The sequence below is a fragment of the Pinus tabuliformis genome, chromosome 6 (genome assembly GCF_031772625.1).
Source record: "Pinus tabuliformis cultivar Carrire ecotype Pingquan chromosome 6, CPIR1, whole genome shotgun sequence".
In the NCBI taxonomy this organism is placed as follows: Eukaryota; Viridiplantae; Streptophyta; class Pinopsida; order Pinales; family Pinaceae; genus Pinus; species Pinus tabuliformis.
Genome location: NC_142292.1, coordinates 1,419,407,497 through 1,419,430,497, shown reverse-complemented (window position 1 = coordinate 1,419,430,497; position 23,001 = coordinate 1,419,407,497). Strand labels below are relative to the sequence as shown.

At 41.4% G+C, this 23,001-nt stretch overlaps 1 protein-coding gene across 18 annotated transcripts in view; it reads left to right on the top strand.

Annotated features, from left to right (window-relative positions):
* The first annotated feature begins 979 nt into the window (after positions 1–979).
* The window catches only part of LOC149263957 (serine/arginine-rich-splicing factor SR34-like), a 103,814-nt gene continuing 81,792 nt past the window's right edge, over positions 980–23,001 (top strand). For 4 of the 18 annotated variants that reach the window (XM_089427115.1, XM_089427028.1, XM_089427120.1 and 1 more), the window contains exons 1-4: positions 981–1,223; positions 1,864–1,904; positions 2,469–2,595; positions 2,768–2,833. In XM_089427115.1, the coding sequence (XP_089283241.1) occupies positions 2,509–2,595; positions 2,768–2,833 (153 nt within the window). In that variant the 5' untranslated portion in view covers positions 981–1,223; positions 1,864–1,904; positions 2,469–2,508. Of the gene's footprint in view, positions 1,224–1,863; positions 1,905–1,977; positions 2,386–2,468; positions 2,596–2,767; positions 2,834–23,001 lie in introns of all 18 variants that reach the window. The other 14 variants (XM_089427059.1, XM_089427053.1, XM_089427044.1 and 11 more) reach the window with 14 other exon arrangements.

The window sequence follows — 23,001 nt, the reverse complement described above, 5'->3', positions numbered from 1 at the left end:
TGCTGATTTCCCATACATGACGCCATTGCTGCCACATATCTGCCACTTGTTACCTTGTGATTAATGTCATGTGTTACCCTTTTTTGGCTTATTGTGAGCCTTGAAGCTGTCGAATCCACCTACCACGTATCAACCGTGTTGGCACACCGTGATGATGTCAGCATCCACGTGTCCTTTCCTACAACCAATTACTGGCTGCCACGCATCCCTTAACACATCTAGTCACTATTTTCCATGTGTCTCGTATCGGATCCAGTGTTTTGCTACCACGCATCCCATTGGGAGGAGAGAGAAAAGGCTCAAACTTCTTTGGTTTTGCAGACAAATACTTTGTTAATTTGTTATCGTCCATCCCGACACATTAACAATAACGACCCATTCCCAACGATTTCATTGCATATTGCAACTCACATTTCAACGTTTTTGAAATGTGGTCACTCTTCCTCAATTCCAAAGATAAAGTACATAGCTTGGACCCTCGATTGTTAATTGCCGATATCATAGAACCCTTGATTGCCGATATCGACTTTCATATAATGTCACCTCTAATAATCGTCAATATCATATGTAGATGCGATTCGTTTTTTTATAATGTTTTCGTGTGAATTCACCTCCATTGTGTCGCAACTTTCCAATATCACATATTTGTGATACTTCTCACGTTAAAACATCTGATACCTAATAAACTCTCTTTTTGACTCAAATAAAGATGAACTCATGGTCTGCATGTCCTATTAGTGTTGCTTTGCGCCTCTTAGTACAAATACTAGTCATATGTATTGAAGAAGAGTTGAAAATATAAAATTACCCATCTAACTTATACCAGAAGAGACATGTCAACATTCTCTAATGTACCTCATATTTTTATTTTTGAATGCCCTACATTGCAAGTATTAATTAGAAGCTTTTGCCATGAGCTCGAAATCCGTGTTTATGAAGGTGTTAGTTAGTGATATATATTAATAGATTTCTAAAGCGTTTAAAAAAAATCTTAAATCCATACAAGGGAGGGGTGATGTATTTGGATTCATTTGCCACGAAATCTTTGGTCGACCGAGTTTCTCTTTTGAAATTCTTCCGTTCCCTGACTACGAAAATTTCAGGCTTTGCTGCCTGTTGCTGTGTGATGCTGTCACGGGACTTTGAGCACGGGGCAGCGCGACCAGTTGGGGATTTTTATCGTTTTCAGTTGCCCGCTTTCATTTCCATTGTCCGCAAGTAAGGTGTATTTCCACCCCAATCAATTTTATTATGGCAAATGGCTTATTAACAAGCAGATATCTGAATTTTCCATCTTCAATCAGTTCATTGCTATATAATTCTGCAACACTGTAGCGAGAATTTCACAGTTGCGACTCCCGGTGAATGCCGTGTATTAAACACTGGGGGTTTTCAACCCTGGACGGGAATTATTTCACACACCGAACTAACCGCCATAAAAACCCTCGCCAAAGACTTGCCTTCACGGATTATTTATTAATCCTTTTTTATTTTTACTTGCAATCAAGTAGATGTTCTTCCTTGATTATTGATTTCCGAGTAGATTACGTGGTTTCGAAATTCAGATTTTTCTCGGGCAACCCTAGTTGTGGTAGCTTCTGAAGTTCATTAATTGCATTCATTAATTGCATTAGGGTTTTTCCATTTCAATTTTTGTAAATTTTGTTATATTTTGGAGTTTAAAATTGTCGATATCGACGTTTTCCTGTTTCCAATGTTTTCTGGTGGATATTGTGGTGTTCCCTGGTTCGCTTTATCGGGTTCTGGTACTTAATTTTTATTCAAACTAGGAGTGAGATAGAAATGTGTTCCCAGGGTGTAAAAATGTCAACTTTTTTTTGACATTCAATGCAAAATTATCAGGTCCTGTGTCTTTGTCGCGGTGGATTTCTGGAGAAGTTAAGGTAAAGAGTGTTTGTTTTTCGTAATTTTTGCTTTAATTATATTTGATGACACTACACTCTGTGTCTGATATAGATGCAAGGCGCTTTGGACAAATCAAGGAGCTTTGCACTCTTAAGGTAGAGAGAGTAAGTGGGAGGGAAAGTTCAAAGAAGCAATGTGGAAAATGCAAAGTCTTGGGAAAGGAGAGGAAGCTCAAATACTTGGGAAAGGAGGAGGACCAGTAAGCCAATATGGTTATTATAAGCACTGTGAAATTTGCGGGCAATAAAACTATTTACACCTGCGTTTAAAATGGAGTCTACGCTGCATTTAAAATGGAGTCTTTTGGAGCAAAGCGAGGAGGGATTTAGGATTTTGGACATTGCTTGGACAAGAGATAGTCATTTTGGTTTGCCTCATAGCGTCGATGCTTTGACCGAGTTCTTTACCTAGTTAGGAGAGTGTGTGCTATAGGGCGCTATCTTTTGAGAGGATTACCATGTATGAAATTTTCAGTTATTTGAACTTTTTACATGAAATGGTTTTGAAAATGTTCACATTTATTCATGTGTTTTTCAATGTAGGCAGAAGCTATTTTGGTAGAGCTTTATAAGCCCACTGACAATGAGTAGCCGCATGACCCGAACTCTCTATGTTGGCAATTTGCCTGGCGATGTCCGAGAAGGGGAAATAGAAGATCTCTTTTATAAGGTTCAGTCATTAGTTACTTGTTACTCTTGCAGTATTTTTTGCCCTCTTATTTCACTTTCTTGCCAAATTAAGATGCTTATACAATTCACAAATGCATTCTTTAATCTAGACGGTGTTGTTCGATTTTCATAAGAGTTGTTGTTATTTTGGTGCTGGATGAGTTGTGGAACAGTATGGGCGAATTATTGACGTTGATCTGAAGGTTCCTCCACGACCTCCTGGCTATTGTTTCATTGAGGTATGCCACTCCATTATTTTGTATTTTTATTTGAACTTTGCTTTAGGGTTCTTTTGTTTTAATGTGCTGCTTGATTATCGATGTTCTATGTAGATACTGTTTTGCTAAATGGAGGAAGCTCTAAGGGTTGTTTTGCACAGACAGAATACAAAATATTTTTAAAAAACTATTGTTTCAGATTATCTAAAAGATATGTTCAAGCTAAAAAACAGTGATATAGTTTTATCAAAGTGTGCAATTTATTAAACAGACTTTCTTTCAATGAAGAGCAATGCATTGAAAAGGTCACTTTTAAAAGAAAACCGGAAGCCATGGAGAACTAATTTTGCTTGGTACTTGGAATTATGTTGTTATCACAAAACAATTGGACAACAGTGTAGTTGCCAGTAATTCACAAAAGCACGCATATAACCTTAGATTCTTGCAGGAGTGTTAACTTTATCATATTGAGTCATGAGCATAATCTGAGTATGGCTTGGGTTAGTATTAGCTTACTGACTACACACAGGGAAAATGAAGGGTGGATATGTTGCATATGCAATGAACCATCCGGAAGTGTTATTTTCAATGACATAAGCAATAAAAATGTACTGATCAGACTTGACAATGGGAAGCAGATCGTGAAAGTCTTGGTTCCAAAGGTTATCTTCAACCCTTGTTCAATCCATGAATTTCAAAGTTTGAAGGTTCAAAAGTGACAGATTAGAATGTCCATCAACTTATCAGACTCTAACACTAGATCTGTCATGTCTCTAACACTAACAATTTAAATTGGAAAAACTTGAGTTCCGTAAAAATGATTTAGAAAAAAGCCAACCATAATAATGATGAAAATAGCTAACTGCAGTGAGGCTATTGAAGTACATCTACAACCCAGGAACGTGTCACATTTGTGATGGTAATAAACCAAATTTAAAACTTCGAGGTCTCTAAAAATGAAAGAAAAAGATTGACCATAATATTAACATATATAACAATAAGACCCATCCTAACCTCTAATCTTTTAAGCATTGAGAGGTTTTTGCTTCAAATTCTTTTTGATCCCTATTGGTGCTTAAGAGATCTAGGGGTTAAGATGGATCTATGTCAATAATAGTAAAAGGGATTCAAAAGGGATAACTTCCCTATTGATCTTAGTATTAATTAGTTTTCTATCAGAAAGTATCGAGGTACTTACTTGGAGGATGATTTGAGGTATATTGGTGGTGATGGAGTGAGGTTGTAGGGATATATATATACTCAAATTGGGTAGGGACTCGGGAGTGTAGTTCACAAGAAGAGCACCTTAGGGTGTGTTGATGGTACTGGACCCGCCAACATGTCAGGGATCTCACTGGCAAGAAGTCCCAACTAGACCTCAGGTCGTTTGGAGTAGGAGTCCCAGCAATGGGTAGTAAAGCTATGACTTGACTGCGGTAGCGTCCAAAGGTAAGTGTGATATCTTTGTCGGATGCAAGTGTGTGACCTTGCAGCGAGTCAAGAGAGATGCATGGGGAGGTTCTAACACACGAAGAGGAAAAGGAAGTGTGTCCCTTAGAAGCCTGTAATAGTACGCAGCCTGAAAGGAATACACGAGCAAAATGACATAACGGATTGGAAGCGAAATAGTCCACAATCCATGGGGTTAAACCAACAACACAATGCCAACAAGTTTCATACAATCATATACAAAGTAGTTCATACATGAATGCGTAAGTTAAATAACATACATTGCTAAAGCAACCAAAATAGTCCAACTACAATAACAACATATACATGAAAACGTGCTGGCTCTGTTATATTATATAAAGTGAAAGCTCCATCCATACATACAAGCATGACAGCCACTAGCCCCAATAGTGGAACGTTACAGTCAACACCGCCTGCTCCTCCAAATAGATGTACTCGCTTTGCACTGTGAAGAAGCCAAGGCTCGTCACAATACTCTCCCAACCCTCTCTAAGCAATACCTAGCAAAAACTTGGCTCCCAAAAGCTCGTTCTATGAGTAATGAGGTTCTATATATAGCAAAGGGTGGGGTGACCCTTGACATTCCCCTTTGACTCTTTGACTACCCTCATGACTCTTCAACTTCATTACATATAACTCTTTACATTACATATGACTGTTTGCATTCCATTAATGACATTTGGAATTTCACTTTACATCACATTTGATTACAACAGTTACGACTCATAGTAGTGAGGTAGCCGAGACAACTCATAACACAACTCGACATGACACTACTGACATGTACTGACTACTTGAGTTGTGTTGTTAAGTGATGGATGTGTTCTTGGATGTACTTTGTCTTCATCTCCGTATAGCTTGGTGTTGCGGGGTCTTCAATGGTCTTGTTCTTTACAAGATGGTTCCATGCATGTGTTTCTTTCGCTTGCTGCTTTATGTGCTTTGTGCGTTCGTTCAATTGCAAGCAAGTCTTCTGGCATGCGCCCCTTCTCCATATCGTTCATCGTCGCGCCATGTTCCATCAGTGTACCTGTTCTTGCAATCACTCATGACTGGACGACATCAAATCCAAAACCTCCTAGTCTAGCATGATGCATTGTTCTCATTTCGGGTGCAGGTGAACGGGAGGGAGGACAAGACACTGAAACTGCGCAGAGCACATTTCAGGTTGGGATGAGAGGTAGAAAAAAACCGCACCGTCGGGAAAAATTGTGTAGAGGTCACTGGGAGGTAGAATTGTGAAGTGAAAGTCACTAGTGTCAGCTACAAGATGGGATCCTAAGGGGGGTAGCTTCTACGCAGTTTCCAGAGGGAAGGTAAGACAGGACTGCTAGGTAGTTTTGCTCATTTTTCAAGATGAGGACTGGGCAGGTCATCCGGGGGTCCAGCTGGAAATCTATGGAGTTTCTCTTAGGAATACAGAGTAGGCAACAGGAGGCATTGACAAACATTTCTGTGTAGTTTTTCAGAGCAAGGTTGGATTGGGCTGCAGGGAGCCGCTGGTCACAACTGTGCAGTTTGCTGGTCACAACTGTGCAGTTTTGATAGATAGCTCGGGACAGGAAGAGGGGCCTTTTCGACAAAACAACGTAGTTTTCGGGATGAGTGCAGAGTGTGGCAACAAGGAGAGTGCCAGTCAAAACTGCGTAATTTTCAGGGGCAGGGCAGAGCAAGCCAACAAGGGGGCTTGCGAGTCAGATCTGCGTAATTTCTTGGAACAGTGCAATGCCTGGCAGCAGAGGCCTGACTCACATGTTTGCACAGTTTTTGGTGGCAGTGCCAGGCAGACAGCTCGACATGTTTGCGCAGGTTTGGAGAGCAGTATAGACCTTGGTCACAGTGCAATTCAGATTTTCCGGTAGACTAGAGGGAGGCTTGATGAGTGATCTTGTGGGGAGCGCGGATTGGATCGGATTTGGGGATAACTTCTTCACAGTTTTGGGTGACAATTAGCTTGCTCCCTTCTAGGATTGCGCAGTGCAGGCTGCCCCGGACGATAGCCTCAACCTCTGTGCAGTTCTGGGCAACAGAGCAGGGTCACTAAGAGCTGAGACTGCGCAGTGCAGCTCAATCGGGGTCCAGTTGAAAGAGGGTTGTCCGGTCGATAGATTTTCAGGAAAATGGATAAGTGCGGGAGCAAGTGAACTTGTGCATACATGACATTGTGATCACACACTTAGAATATTTCGACAACATGACGACACTAACCACCGGGACAACATAGCAAAGCATGACCCTCTGTGGGACTGTCTATAGGTGAGAGCGACAAGTGAGACACTTGGGATAGACCTTCAGACGACCGTGACGACACTTGCGTGATAGTGCTTACAACTTTGTGTGTGGGTGTGACAGGTGTTCACATAGCTAAGACAACCCAAACACACAAAGACAAACATTCGAAATCACTAGAACCATATCGCAAGCATGGCATAGCAATTAAGATGTCAAAAGACGACAGTTGGTCTAACAAGCGAAAGGCAGCAAGACACGCAGAGAAAACACATGGAATGACTTTTAGTGCTTGCAAACATGCATGTTATTGAAGACAAAATGATGATCAATAGTACTTCAAGCTACACTAAGAGATGTACTTCAAAAAGATGTACTTTACTTACCATACTTACCCTCGAGATGGTTATGCATCCGACGGAGTTTGCATGCGGTCCTAATCTTTTATCATAACTTGGTTTCTTGGTTCTTCTCCTCAACTCCTTGAGAGTGAGCTAGCATGTCATCTTTTTCTGTAATCACTGAGAGATGGATCTGCGCTGTTTCAATGGGCAGTGACTACTGTCGGGATGAGGCCCTGGGAGGCTCATCTGCGCAGTTTCATAATGCAATGAAGATTAGACAGTTAGGACAACACTGCGCAGTTTTGAGATGCAAGACACTGTTGCGGGATGGGGTCTTGGGAGGACACATCTGCACAGTTTCAAGTTGCAAGAGAGATTGGGCAGCTGAGGGACAACACTGCGCAGTTTCAGGAGACAGTGGGTTCCGACTGAGGGAAGGACACTGCATGAAACCACTGCGCAGTTTTGGATTCCAAGGGAGGCTGGGGTCTTTGCGCATTGTGCAGTTCCAATAGGCAAGGGAAAAAGCTTGAGGGTTGTAGAAGCAGAGTGTGCAATTTCGAAAGCTGGATGAGGCTAGGTTGCTTAGGAAACCGACTAAGTGTGAGATCAGTGAAACTGATGTCAACAATGATAGGACTTGACTATGATCACATACAAACACTTAGTGATACAACATAGACCATTTAGAATATATAAAACATACTCTGCTTGATGCAACAACCTTCGTGACGAGAGCACGTGAAGTGAGTGTGAAACATATCTATGTAATGAGAACAATCCATACGCACAAGATTTCCCCTTGAAGTAAAACAACATTCCCTTTGCATGGCAAACAATAATCCTGATGCTCAAAGATGACACATACTGCATAAAGACGAGAACGAGGACAACTCTTAAGATCAAGGAGGGGGGCTTGAGATCATCAGTTTACCAATAAGTGACCAAGGAACGATCGATCACAGGATCCACAGTAGGCTTTGAAATTTGCATGCGAGACAAAATTTTGGAGGGTGGTTGTAGCCGCTACAACAGGGTGTTGCTTCAGTTTTGGATTAGCTATGATTTCATGGTTTAGTAGGAGGCAAACTTTTGTAGCACTTAGTTCAACAGGGGTAGAATACATGGCAACAAGTATGGCGGGTTGTGAGGTTATTTGGCTTCACAAGTTAGTTGCTGGACTATTTGGTGAGGTGTTGGAGCCTAAGGTGATATGCTATGATAATTAGAGTTGTATCAAACACTCTGAGAATCCAACATTCTATGACAGGTCCAAACATGTTGAGATCAGATATCACTTCATCAAATATAGGATCCAAAAAAGAGTAGTGAAGCTTCAATATATCTCTATATATGAGCAGATTGTAGACATTCTAACCAAACCCTTGACGAATGGAAAGTTTGTGTTTTACAAAGACAATCTAGGAGTGGTGCAGAATACCTTCCTCGCTAAGAGGGAGTGTTGATGCCTGTAGCTCAGGGATAAACTTCTGCATAGGCCTAAGTATCAAGGCATGTGGAAGTCGCCTAATTGACACTTAATCGTGCAAACGTTTTATTTGAAGTGATTTCTTTTTATGAGAAAAGTGAGTTAGTGTAATGAAAGATAAATCACAATCGTTGGTCTCATGTGAAGTTGAGATTTTATCTCAACTGTCAATCACTTTTGAAGATTAGTGTATTTGGTTTAGTCATGACTCAAACTTATAAAAAGAAGGCTAGGCTAGGAGAAGACACATTAGTGAGCACGAGAGATAATGAGGGATTAAGTATCTCAGTGATTGGGCAGAGAAGGACATTCACTCAAGTGTGTAGTAGCAAAAGGAAGAAAGCAAGGAGCAATAAGAGAAATATTTTCAACAAGTGGTTTTGTAGCAGAAAGGGCACACGTGAGCTGTAGATTGAATCCGAGTTTGTATAATGTAGCTAGGGATAAGAAACAGTTCGGGCAGGTCTGTAGTAGTAGGAAAGGCATGGTACAAATCACTCTTGTGCGGGAAGGAAGCTATAGGAACTCGTATGGACTTGCATATGCATTGACAAGCTTAGAAAACTGCCCAAATTTCCTCACACATGGGCGGGCAGATTGTAACAACGTGCAAGCAGGAAAAAAGGAGGTTCGAGTAGTGGGATGTACAATTGCAAAATTGAGGGCTAAAGAGAAATTTCTCAGTTGGAAGTTTTTGGAAATACTAAGAGGGGGGATGAATCATTATTTCATAAATTTCATCAATTTAAGTATCAAAACAATTAACTAATAACATCACATCAAATGAACACACACACACATATATATTACAAGGGAAGCAACAACTTCTGGTTTACCAACTACAACCCCAAGATTTACTAGCTCCCATTGGAAGGAGGCGACAACCTTTTGAAGGAAGCTACAACTTCCTTCCCTGGCACCATTTTTCCACCCAATAGAATAAGAGATAAAATAAAACTACTTATGCTCTCGTACGAGGGACAATGACCTAATTACAACATCCAAATTTTATAAAGGCAACTTCATACCTTAGATCGTCAATACCCTTACTTGTCTTCAACAACTTGCTCCAAGACTTCAAAACAAGCACCAAAGGTCTGCTACCATTATTAAGAGGTCTGCTACCATTATCAAGGTCTGCTTCATGAAGGGATCAACTTCAAGTTCAAGATCTGCTCCAAAACATCTGCTACAAATCAAAATGTCCAAGGTCTGCCATAAATCAAAGTAAAACTTCTGCTTCAGGTCTTCTACAAGTATCAAAGCCAGCGACCGAGTTTGCTCCAAACTTCTTTAGTCATCAAGATTTGTTCAAGGAAGATACCTCAGTCTAGATGCTTCATTAAAATCACTTTAATTTTTCTCTCCTTTATGCTTCCTTTCAACTTCCCTTTTAATAACACAGACTGGATAAATTCAAGCATTCCCTAGGAGAGCTTCAAGAGAAGACAAGATACATCCAGAGGACTGGTCTTGAAGAACCAAGATCAGGCAGAAGGTTCACTTCAGATTTAAAAAATCAATCATAGAGGAAGAGTTGAAGGTCACTTTTGTTATGCCCTAAACAGGGCTGAACTCAATCACGGAAGGAAGGGGACCTAAAATAGTGCCACAAAGATTCGTAATGGGTCTGCCTTAGAACCAACGAGCTTAAGCCACAAAATGAGCTTTAGGAGGGGGCCACGGCTAGCCTCGGACTAGGCTAAATTTCAGCCAAAGAACAAGCCGTAGACTAGGCATAAGTTTGCCTCAGATTTAACCTTCAAGACGTCGATCTTATTGCCTTAACAAAGCCAAAATTTTTGCTCAAGAAATGCCTCAGATTGCCTCAGATATTCGAGATTATCGCCAAAGGAACTGCCTCAGATTAAACCCTCGTTTTCTCCATGAATAGACTTTAGAAACCACAAAAATATGCTCAAAAGATTTCCTTTATTAAAGATCTTGGTTTGGTTACAAGAAAAGATGCTCCAAATTGCCTCAACCTTCTATAGATGTAGCTTTAGAGTTCGGCTTGTATGTAGAACAAAAGATGCTTATACTTAATTTGATGCCTTTTCTTGCCTCTATTGGATGCCATGAGTGGGATACTTATATATGTTTTGGAGGAGCCCTTAATTGATGCCGACATGAGTAAGATAATAATATTTGTATGAAAAGTCATGATTGAATTTGAAGCCAACCTGATGGAGAAGAAGAGAAAGCTTTAAGACACTTAAAAAAATCAATTTTTGCCTTTCTTAAAAGCTATTTTCAAGGCAGATTTGGACTTATGAAATTAGGCTTTTAAATCATAATTTTTGACCTTCCTTTTAGGGCATAATTAAATGTTAAGGTCAAAACCCTTGGGGCAAATGTGTTGGTGCAAAACCCATCTTTGGGGCATCAAACTTCAAAAATCAATGTCTCTTCAACCAGGAGGACCCACAAGATGTGCCACCTATCAAATGAAATTGTGCTGCCTATCAAATGAATCTAGAGGGCCCATGTACGCAAATTCGCTTGATTTGTACACACAAAACATCAAACAAATTCACCATTTGTCATCATTGAGAAATTTTCCAACAATTTTCAGACTTGATATGTGTGATTTTTTCTTCGCTGGCCATTTATTTTCCCTATTGGGAAGGAGGCCCTTTTAAGCTTGTAAGAAATTTGAATGAAAATTTGAATTTTGAAGGGTAAATATCTTTGTATATTTTTTTTGTGGAAATTGTTTTTTTTTTTGTTTTATTTATTTGCCAATTAAAATTCCTAGTGGTACTTTTTATGTAGTAAATTTGAAAATTTAATTAATATTAATGTTAAATTTAGATAACAATGGTATGTTCTATGCTTAGCACAATTACTTCAATGTACTTAAGCAACCCAATGACAATTTTCCAAATTAGTTTCCAATAACAATCACATTAACCATAAATCACATTGACAGTTATTGTAGATAGAACATAAATTAAAATGCAAAAGACAAGCCAAGACAAGAGAACACCAAATTTGGTGGATGTCAGGGAAAAACCTCATTGTGGGGAAAACCCTTTGATCAATTCTTCTTATTATTATATCAAATGTTTAACAAAGAGAGACAGTGTACTATTACAAAGTCAAAGTCAAAAATGACTTGCCAAATTACTGTCCAAAACAACCCTGTAAAATCTACAGTCAACTGCAATCAAACTCAGCGCTAACCAGAAAGTCAAAGATGGTCAACGCAACAATCACACTTCTCCTTTGAAGCTCGGTCAAAGGTAGTCAAACTCGGCCTCCAACAGCGGTCAAAGTCAGTGCAAAACAGTCACAAAATGTGTGGTCAAACTTGGTCAACTTGAGGTCAATCCTATGGTCAAACGGGCTTGTGATCAATGCAGGTCAAAGTCCTCCTTTTGCCTCGGTCTCTGCCCAAAAATGCAGCCTATTGAGACAAAAATTCACCCTGAAAATCGAAGTCAAAGGATGCCCATAAAGTCAAAGTCAACGCGGGTCAACCTGTAAAAAAGTTTGAAATTTTCGGCCTTGTAATTATGTCCAGAAACTCGATCTTCTTTGCCACACGTGTGAGAGAGAGAATGCGCAATAGCTATATGAACCAATGAGAGGAGAGAGAAGAATGTGTGAGTGATGATGATGCCAAATGAGGTGAGAGGTCACTTTAATTTATACAAGTTGTTGAGGGTGAAGAGACACATCCATTGGGCTTCACGAGTCTACATGATGATGTGGCTGACTTAATCAATTTGCACATGTGTGGGCATAAATTCAAAAACACACTTCTGCTTGTCCAAATTAGATGATCTTTATATCAATTTTGGTCCTCTCGAAAAGAGGAATTTAGTGCAATCATCATCTCCATCAAGTGAGCTGTCCCAAGGTGGAATTTGGCCCTAGTTGCCAATTTTTAACACTCCCTCTTAACTAGGGAGAATTCCACCTGCCAATCCATCCATCATCATCGATCATCATGCCAAACTAGTTGTCATGTGCCATCTCTGTATCTCATCTCATCTTTGTTCTGTTGAACATTGATATGAATAATGAAGAAGAATTTAACGTTCCACAGGGACACGTCCCCTAGGGTCGGGTGCACGCACCCCTCGCGCTCGGGACGGGGGGTCGTCTGGGGTGCGTTTCCCCATGCACCCCTTTTGGGGTGTCGTGGGTAGACACAGGGGGGTGTGTTTCCCCAGTGTGGGGGACGTGACTCCCCAAAAGGGGTGCTTTTGGGCATCCCCCCTGGTGAATTTTATTATTGAATCTCATGGTATGGATGAATGATGAGTATGTCATATGAATGATGTATATATCAAAATGAATGATGAGGATGGATCAATGTATGTCATTATTTAATTCAATTATGAATTTAAATTTTGTGTGGATCAATGTGTGTGTGTGTATATATATATATATATATATAGATATATATTACCTGACGCCCCCCACACCCCCTGAAATTACCCTAAAATTTGAGGGTACTCCCACACGTCCCCCTTGTGCGTCTCCTTGCACCGGAGTCTTGGTGGAACATAGGAAGAATTGATCGAGAGTGAGTCACAAGACCTTACCACTCTCCACTGACAAAAGTCAGTCTAGAGGTAGAACCTCAATCATACTTGATTCGAGATTAAGTTGTTGAATACCATGCATCCTAGACATAGGGAGTACGACAGTACACAATGCGTCCATCTGTAGTGCTATGGTCCCTATCCACTTTTCCCAACTCATTGGCTAGATGAGAGGTACTTCCCATGAGTCTCGAACTACATGGGTAGGATGTATGCTGGGTCATCAACAGGAGAAGGTGAACCACTCATCCTGCTCATATGCCATAGGAGAAGGTGAATCACTCATCCTATGCATATGTCAATCGTAGGGGAAGCTGAAGCACTCACTTTACACATGTGTCATCAATCGTAAGGGAAGGTGAACCACTCTCCCTACATACATGTCAACCATCATGGGGTATCACAGGGGAAGGTGAACCACTCACACTGTACACAACGCACCAATAGGGGAAGGTGAACCACTCACCCTATGGTCGCTCATAGCTCCAAGAAGTATTCCAAGCCCCAGTAGCTTCTCGAGCTCAATGTCCAACTCAAGCGGGACCCTCATGGGAGGGTCTTTCCATGACCCTAAGTCTCTCTCGGAAGGCTAAGAATTTGACCTTCCCTAAGGGTTTCGTGAGGATGTTTGTGACCTGCTCATTAGTCTTGATGTGTTGGAGCCTTATTGCTCCTTGTTGTACCATATCTCAGATAAAGTGGTACCTGATATCAATGTGCTTGGAGCGATCGTGGAACATGGGATTTTCTTAAAAGTGAATCCCACTTTGGTTGTCACAAAAGATCACAGTGGTATCCAACACGTGCTCAAATAGCTCACTAAAGAGCTTCCTTAACCAAACAACTTCATAGGAGGCCATACTAGCTGTAATATATTCAGCCTCGGCAATGCTTAAAGAAATTGATTTTTGCTTCTTGTTCATCCATAAAATCGAAGTAGACCCCAATGAGAAGCAACATCCTGATGTGCTCTTTCGATCCACTACACTGCTAGCCTAGTCAGCATCAATATATCCATGTAGCCTCAAATTCCCGGCAGTGTATCTCAATCCATAGTTGATTATGCCACAAAGATATCTCAAGAGATTCTTAGCAACAATCCAATGTATGTGATGAGGCTTGACCACAAATTGACTCAACGTATTCACAACGAAGCATCAAGACGGGAGTTTACTAGGAACATCAAGGTCCCCACAAGTTGTCTATTTTCTGAGGGGTTTGCCAATTCAAGCCCAACAACACTTCCACATAACTTCTTGGAGTTGAGTTCCATTGGAGTAGACACAGACTTGCAATCCACCATCCCACATCTCTCGAGCAACTTCACAATGTATTTTCCTTGAGAAAGGAAAATCTCACTTGGATTTTGCCAAACCTCTAGGCCTAGGAAGTAGTGCATCAATCCTAGGTCCTTCATCTCGAACTCGGAAGCCAACTCCCTCTTGCATTGATAAATGAGAGGGTCTGCACTTGTCAGAAAGAGATCATCTACATAAAGGACCAAAATGAGAGGCATGTCCTTTTGAACCTTGAAGTATAAGTTAGGATCAACATTGCTCCTCGTAAATCCCAACTTCATAAGATAGCTATCAATCCTCTCATACCAAGCCCTAGGGGCTTGCTTCAACCCATAAACGGCTTTTTTCAACCTGAATACATGTTTCCTTTGATCTTGTACTTCAAACCCTTGAGTTTGTTCCAAGTAGACTTCCTCTTTAAGCGAGCCATGCGAGAAAACAATCTTAACGTCCATTTGATGTAGGCTCTATCCTTGAGGGGCAGCAAGAGCAATAATAGATCGGATAGTGGTGTATCGGGCAATCGGTGCAAATATCTCGTCATAGTCCACTCCTTCCTTTTGAGAGAAGCCTCGAGCAATGAACCTAGCCTTGTATTTCTCAGCATTCGCATTTGCTCCATGTTTGATTTCGTATAGCCATTTTGAGGTGACTGTAGGCTTGTCCTTTGGTCTAGGCACCACACCTGAGACATCATTTTTAATGATAGATTCGTACTCTTCATTCATCGCATCCTTCCAGACTTGGTGCTTTACAACTTTTTCGAATGTACACGGCTCAATTTGAACAATAATACTCGTAGCAGCTAAGTATCCTTGATACTTGCTTGACTTCTTACTTTCACGGAATGTTCCTCGAGCCATTAGGGGAATTTTAAGGTCTAACATGGGCATCCTAAGGAAATTATAAAATAATAATGGAAATAATAAAATAAGATTAGATTACATCATCAAATTTTAGAATGAAAAAAGAAAACACTATTTTTTCAACGCGTATTTTCAACTTATCTCCCTAAGGGTTTACTCAAATTTTGAGCAGCAATACTCGTTCGATGCATAATTTGATTCCTCATCCAAGGAGTACTCGTGTTGCATACTTTCGATGGACCCTACTACATGAAAAATGCGAATACATGAAAAACATGATTGCATTCTCATTTTTCGTGTAGCAGGGTCCATCGAAAGTATGCAACATGGTTACTCCTTGGATGAGGAATTAAATTTTACATCCAACGAGTACTCCCGCTCGAAATTTGAGTAAAACCTTTGGGAGTGTTGATGGGTTGGAATTCTCCACCAATAGCAAAGGGATCTATCCGGTGCAGAATCCCAACTAGACTCTACACCGTTTGTTTTAGGGATCCCGTCTCGTGTGTACGCCCGACTGCCGTACGAGTAATTTGAATTCGCTTCGGACAGAGGTGGTATATGACTAGGCAGAACACATGAACTTCAACAAACACAAGGGAAATAACCGATGAATGTTCATAACACGAATACCATAAATAACAATATTAGAACTTTACAACATGAACCTTAAGTAAAGCATTGTTAGCAAAACTTCAAATAAGATCACACATATTTAAAGAATATACTTAACAACTATAAACAAGTTCAAAGTAGCTAAGTGTCAACAAGCACAAGTGAATGCACAACCTACAATAAGATTATGCCAATACCAATAAAATAGTTCATCAATATAAGCATAGAGTTAGCATATCATATACCATCCATGTGTTGCAAAACAAGATTCATAGCACAGGAAGATACACGAGGAGACTACACATCAAAAACTCATAGGAACCTTTGATTCATCGAGCTAATAATATCCATGGCATCGCAACATAAAGTATCCATCCAATAGTGGAAAACAACTATTACTCCTTGTATTTATTAGAAGAGCACAAGTTCTCTCAAAACAATATGTACCAAAATAAGTCCCAAGCTAAAAGTCCTTTACAATATGCCATGAGGGTGTATTTATAAAAAGAGAGTGACCTTTGGTCTACCCTTGACCCTTGGACTTCCTCATGACCTTTCGACTACCTCATGACCTTTAGACTTCCTTATGACTCTTCAGATCTTCTATTATTGCCCTACTCTATTCTAGTTTGCTAATTTCATAAAATAAGCAAATTCTATCCTATCAACTTGACAATAGACAGTTTTGGGACATCTAGATGTAGTTGCTCCACTAGGTAAGTGTGCCAAAGCTTGTACTTAGCAACTATGGGGGCTATATGTGGTTGTTCTTCGTCATGTCTGTGTAGACACTCGAGGGCGTCCGGGATGAGAGTGTTTCTTTTGGCGTTCACCTGATTGGCTAGGGTCACCATCTTTGTGTACATTCTCATTGGTTCCACCACGTATCGTGCGATATTCTCCTTTGTAACTTGCAGGTTGTCTGAGTCGGCAGCTTGCCTGAAAGTGTCGACAAACGCCTGAACTTCCCGTGAGATGTCTTCCTGCTTCTTTACTTGCCCTATTTCCCCGATAGATGGAACCCCATGGTTCTCGATCATCAACTCCAAACCACTCAAAAGGTGCCTTGTAAGAAGCCAACACTTTGTCCACGTCCTTAGCTAGTTTATCTCGTGGTTGGATCTTGATACAAAGTTGGACTTTGGCATTTTGCGTAGTGATCCAGTCCTTTTTTGGGATGACTGCCTGTGAACATGGGTACTTGGTGGATCACTCATGCATGCTATCCAAAGTTGCAACGACTTCCTTTAGCATAACAGACCTTTCCTTTGTGTTTGTTTATATGGCCAAGAGTGGAGCTATCGTACGATGCAGTTTCAACATTTCTTCATAAACCATCGCCATGGCTTCACTAAGTGTTTCAGCCTCATCCTTGATTGTAGCCTGTAGCTCTTTTGTACTAGAGTGCGTCAAGGTTAGGGCCGCTTTTTCTTCTCCTGCCTTCTTTGTATCTTCTTCTACTTTAGCGACCTTCTGCTCGGATGCGTAAAGCTTGTTCTAGAGTTCTGCGATTTGTTTGCTCATCCTAGCAACATTTAGTTTAGTCGCGGTCACAAAAGTAGTCCTCGCTGAGGCGATCATCTAAGGGTTAACTGTAGTTTCGAGAACAATTTCTTTCTCCATGGTCGCTGATAGAGGTTCTGCAAGGTTCCTGGCATATCACTTCCTTCTCTCATGTATGATCTTGAAATTAACCTGATCAAAAGTGAGCTTGGTTAGATCCAACACTTCGTCTTCTGCTTCCTCAGGAATGCCCAGCTCCTTGAGAGGGAGATGTCCTTCGGTGAGGGGAGTGGATGGGGGAACATCCAACAGAGGCAACTCAACTTGCTCAGATTCTTGTTGAGCTTCCTTATCAGCCTCTTCTTGTTGCTTCTTTCTTCTCTCCTCCTCTTCTCTGCTCTTTTCTTACTTTGCTCTTCTCCTCTACTCCTCCTCTAGCCGCTTCTTTTCTTGTTATTCCTGCTCTTGCTTCTTCCTGAGCTCCTCAGCCTGCCTTCACATCTCTTCTTGTTCTTTTTGTTCTTGCCTCAATCTCTTCCTCTCTTCTTCCTCCTTGGCCTTTTGCTCTTGCTGTTCCTTTAATTGCTTCTCTTCTATCTACTCCATCCTCTCTTCTTCTTCTAGCTGCTTTCTTTTCTCAAGCTGGTCCTCAGAGTGTTGGCCACCTGAATCTTGTGATCGTTTGAGCTCTTCTTCTCTTTTCCTCTTGATCTCTTGCTTTTTTCTTGCCAGGGTCGCATTTCTTTGCTTTAATGTTTCGTCATCCCCCCTGCCTCTTGGTCACTTGGGGAATCCTGTACCTATTTCTCCTTGTGTTTTTTGAGTTTCCCAGTTGCCTTCTGCTGCTCCTCCTTTCTCTTTAGAGAAGTTGATCTCTCTTGAAGGTTCACGTTTTCCTGGGAATATTCAAGTTGCTCATCATCCTTTTCTTGTTGCTAATTGGGGTAGAGTTCCCTGGTGGCATTGTACCAATTTCTAATCCCATCTTCACAATCCTACTTGGAATGTGGGTATGACCAGTTGAAATTGGCCCTATTGCAGTGAGTCGCTATTACCCTCTCTGGATCTTATGTGTGGTAGTTCGGAGTCACAAAATAACATCCCTTTAGTTGCTCTGCCTCTGCTTCCACTTCCTTGAAGTTTTCCACTGTGTAAGCCCCAATAACGAGAGGGAATGTGGGCCAAGGCTTCTTCTTCCCCTTGCTCAGCGTCTTCGAAAACCCATAAGTCATCTGATAGCACACTTCTTGCATGAGTATTTTGTTTGTGGCAAATCGAGGGAGTGCGTGTGGGGTCTTGTAAGAACAAAAAACTCTGATGAATATCCCCTCTTGGATTGGGAACCGGTGCACTACTTTGATGATGGTCTCCATGGCCCTCTTTGACATGCAGGGGGGTTATTTTTCGAAAAGCACCTAATATAATGGGGCAATAAATGATTCAGAGATGGTGTCGAGCATACCCTTGTAGCTGGGGTTCCAGAAGATCTTGTACTGCTGAGGCACTGGCTCCGTTGTAGCTGTGGTCCAGTTGTAGCTCCAGTGATCAAACTTAGCACCTTGCACAAACCGCATCCAGGAGCTATGAGGCCATGTAGAATTCTGATGGCATGACTTGTTGAGGATGTTTAGCCGCAACTATGTTTGTTTTAAGCGCTAAAGCTAGGATGCTGGCCCAGTTGAAAATCGTGCCCCTGGTGGCGATGACGTACATGATAGGGACCCAAGTCCCAAGGAAAACATCAGCGTCAGGCTTGCCGTACAATTGGTTCATCATAGCGGCGATCAGTTGATAAACCTTCTCTAGTCCGTCCGTTCTGTATACTTGATTGCGTCTAACCCAGAACTTGGATAGGTCTTGCCACCATTCCGTCAAAATTTCCTTGGTCGGAATTACAAAATTTGATAGCCACCGGGTATTAAATGCCTCCTCCTTTTCGGGTAACCTGTAATATGTAGCGATGTCTGTAGAGGAGATAGTTGCGAACGGTGCACCTTAGTGATCCCTTACCACCCATTGATCCGTGTTTGTATTCTGTATGATCCACTCAATGGTCTTGACACATGGGAAAACTGGGGATGTGAGGCCACCTTCTGAAGTTTTGACCTCTTGACATTTATGTATACTGGGAAATCCTCTAGGTCCTTTGGGATCTTCTGTTTAGCGAATTCTATATAAATGTAAAACCGGGAGAACTTGGTGCTTTTGTTGATATTGCATGCGGTATCCCCATAGATAGGGGGGGGTAGCAGGTCTTGTTGAATCTCTTGCATTGCTTTCAGAACTCTTGCGGGTAGATTTCGCTATTGGGGGTGTCATCTCGTCATCGAAGGAGGAGATCGAGATGCACTAGAGATCAACGTCACCTCGCATGTCAAACAAGCAATCCCACGATGAGAAAGACGACATGAATACTAACTCCTAGTAGCAAGCACAAATTATATTTTCTAGATCCCAGGAAGAGATTTCCTTGGCAAGTTGCAAGGTCATAGGGATCAAGGGGTCACAGAGGTTGCAAGGGTGAGCGCGCGACTTGGCCACTGGTAGCTCAGTAAACATTGCTAGGTTGCATAGGTCGCATGGTCACGGATGGGAGTGGGTCGCAAATTCGCAGATGAGGATGGGTTGTGAGGTCGTGCCCGTAACCTTATCATGGCCTTTGGTCGTGTGACCTGTTTCCAGATCCCAGGAAGAGATTTCCTTGGCAAGTCGCAAGGTCACAGGGATCACGGGGTCATAGAGGTTGCAAGGGTGAGCGCGCGACTTGGCCACTGGTAGCTCAGTAAACATAGCTAGGTCACATAGGTCGTATGTTTGCATATGGGAGTGGGTCGCAAAGTTGCAGATGAGAATGGGTCGCGAGGTCGTGCCCGTAACCCTATCATGGCCTTCGGTCGTGCAACTTGTTTCCTTGGGCGATTTGATGAGTGAAAAGAGGCTTAGGATGGGTTCTTGGGGCCTCTTAGGATCAGATGGCTTGGTCCTCAGGGAAAGCATGCCAATTTGGGAGGAGGATGGCTAAAGAAAATGCTCAGAGGGGTTCTTGAAGAACAAATAGAGAAGCTAAGGGTTTTTGGTTAAAATGAGCCCAAAATTTGGATAAAAACTCCCTGGTCTGGAATGTGCAGGGTCAGGGTGGAAGAGGGAGATAAATGGCGGAAAGAAATGATTAGCAAGGGAGGGGAAGAGTCACCTACTTGGCAAGGTCCCGTGCCTCTTCCAGTCACTGAGTGTCACAATCCGTTGTGCGACCAAAGCAAATTGCCCAAATGACCGACGAGGCCCGATATTTATAATTTTAGTCGCATGTGCGGGGCTCACAAGGGTTGCACCTTATGTGATTTCAAGAGTGTGCGACCCTCACGACCTCAAGGGGTCGTGAAGTCGCATAGGTTGCACTCGTTTTGCTTCAAGACCTTGTGACCTCGCGACCACAAGGGTCGCGAGGTTGCAAAGTCGCATAGGTTGCACAATGCATAGATAGGCAACTCGTGACCCTGCAACCTTGCGACCTATAGAGGGCGCACAGTCGCATGCGGCAGATAAATTGCGGACTTTTCCCTGTGACTTGGCGACTTGACTTGATCATAAATTTGGTTAGGTTGCAGGGTTGTGTTTTTTTTTTTTGGTTGTTGTTCTTTGTTTTATCGGTTTTCAAGGGTTGTTTTGATGCGACCTGTGACTAGGACAAGATCTCAAACTTTTGAAGGTTTTCAGGAGTTAGGTTCGCGGGATGAAGAGAGTTTAAGGCTTTGGAGAAGGTTTCGAATGTAGGCGAGAACTAAGGGGATGGTATAGGGGCTCTGAAATTTTGAAGGGTCAGAAATTTGGGAGGGGTTGTTGCAGTAGCTACAACAGGGAGATAAGTGGAAAATAAGAGTTAAAAAAGTAGTTTTATTATTTTATTATTTTTTAATCTTTTTACTTTTTTACTCCAAAAATGGTGAATCATCCCCCATTGTTGACATCATAATCTTGAATCCTATTGGTTCTTATAAAGTTTATTTTGGTTGTACATTTTTCTTAAGAGGCCCATTTTAGACCTCAAAATTCCCCTAATGAATATGTCTTTCAGCGTCTTCGAGAGTATCTTTGAGCCACAAAGGTCTTTTCCTTGAGGTATAGGGATCACTAGGAGGTGGATCAATGCGATCTATCGGGCCTTCAACATTGGGCATAGATTCATATGTCGGAGGTTCATTCTGTTTTTCTACAACATCATCATTGTCTTTCCTTGGAATGGGGAGATCTCTGGCTTTCCCAAGGGTAGTGTCTTCATCGAAGGTGACATCATGGCTTATTTCCATGTTTCTTTGACTAGGGACATAGATTCTATATGCCTTTGAATTTTAATTGTAGCCCACAAATATACCTTTCTTCCCAGATGCTTCCAACTTGTTTCTTTTCTCTTTAGGCACATGAAAATACACGAGACAACCAAATATTCTAAAATGAGAAACATCAGGTTTCTTACCAGTGAAAACTTCTTTGAGTGTCTTGAAATCTTGTGTTTGATGCGGACTCCTATTTTGAACATACATAACAGTGCTGGCAGCTTCTCCCCACAAGAACGTCGGTAGACCTTGATCATGGAGCATGGCATGGGTGGCTTCCATGATTGTTCGGTTCTTCCTTTCGACAATGCCATTTTGCTCAGGAATGTATGGAACAATTGTCTTCCTCTTAATTCCAACATCTCTGCAAAAGTCATTGAATTCATTTGATTCATATTTGGTTCCATTGTCGGTCCTCAATATTTTGATCTTCTTCCCTGTTTGATTCTCCACCAAGGCTTTGAAAGAACAAAACCATTTGAACACTTCATCTTTCTTTTTTAAGAAATAGATCCATGTTTTGCGAGAGAAGTCATCCACAAAAATTGCATTTTATAAGTATCCTCCCAATGATGTACGAGCAACATACCAGATAGGTTAGAATGGACTAATTGAAGAATATTGGTAGTTTGGCTTTCACTTGAAGGGAATGGTCCCCTTGTAAGCTTCCCAACAACACAACCTTGACAAACTCCTTCATGATTCATGTTGAATCGGGCATACTCGTGACCATCTTCCTTACCCTAGGTAAGGCTTTGTAATGAAGGTGGGAAAATCTCCGGTGCCATAATTCAGATTGAAGTGAAGCATCTCAAGTCAAGGATCCCAAAGGACTTTTCCAACTTGATAGAGACCATCAACCCTAAATCTAAGTGTGAATCATATTTAGGGTTTCTTTGCCAAATACTACGTACCTTTCCATTAATGAATGCTACTTTGAAGCCTTTATCTTCCATTGCAGAAATAGGCACCAGGTTCTTCTTCAAATCGGTCACATACAATACTTCTTGTAGATGAATGGTTTGACCTTGATTCAGGGGTAGGTGGCATTATCTCCAAGTATGATCTCCAAATTAGTCTTCTTCTCAATCAAATTTGAGAGGACCTCTTTGTAACCAGTGAAGTGCCTTGAGGCTCCACTATCAATCAACCAATGATCCAAGGTATCCAAAGAAGAGGTAGTAGATAGAGCGGAAAGCAAATAAAACTCATTTTGTTTTTTTACAACATTACTTTCTTTGTACCTGGAATTTCTCGTCCTTTTGGGAGGTCGACCATTTCCATATCGAGCAATGGGAGTATTCCTTTTTCCTTTATTGTTGAACTTCTTGTTCCTTTGTTTGTCATTGCCTTTGAAATTGTTGTTGTTGTCGTCATCCCTTGGAGAATTCTTCTTGTATGGACACTCTCTAGCATAGTGAGAAAACTTGTTACAATTGTAGCACCTTCCTTTCCTTCTTTGAATCCTTGCTTGAATCCTTGACC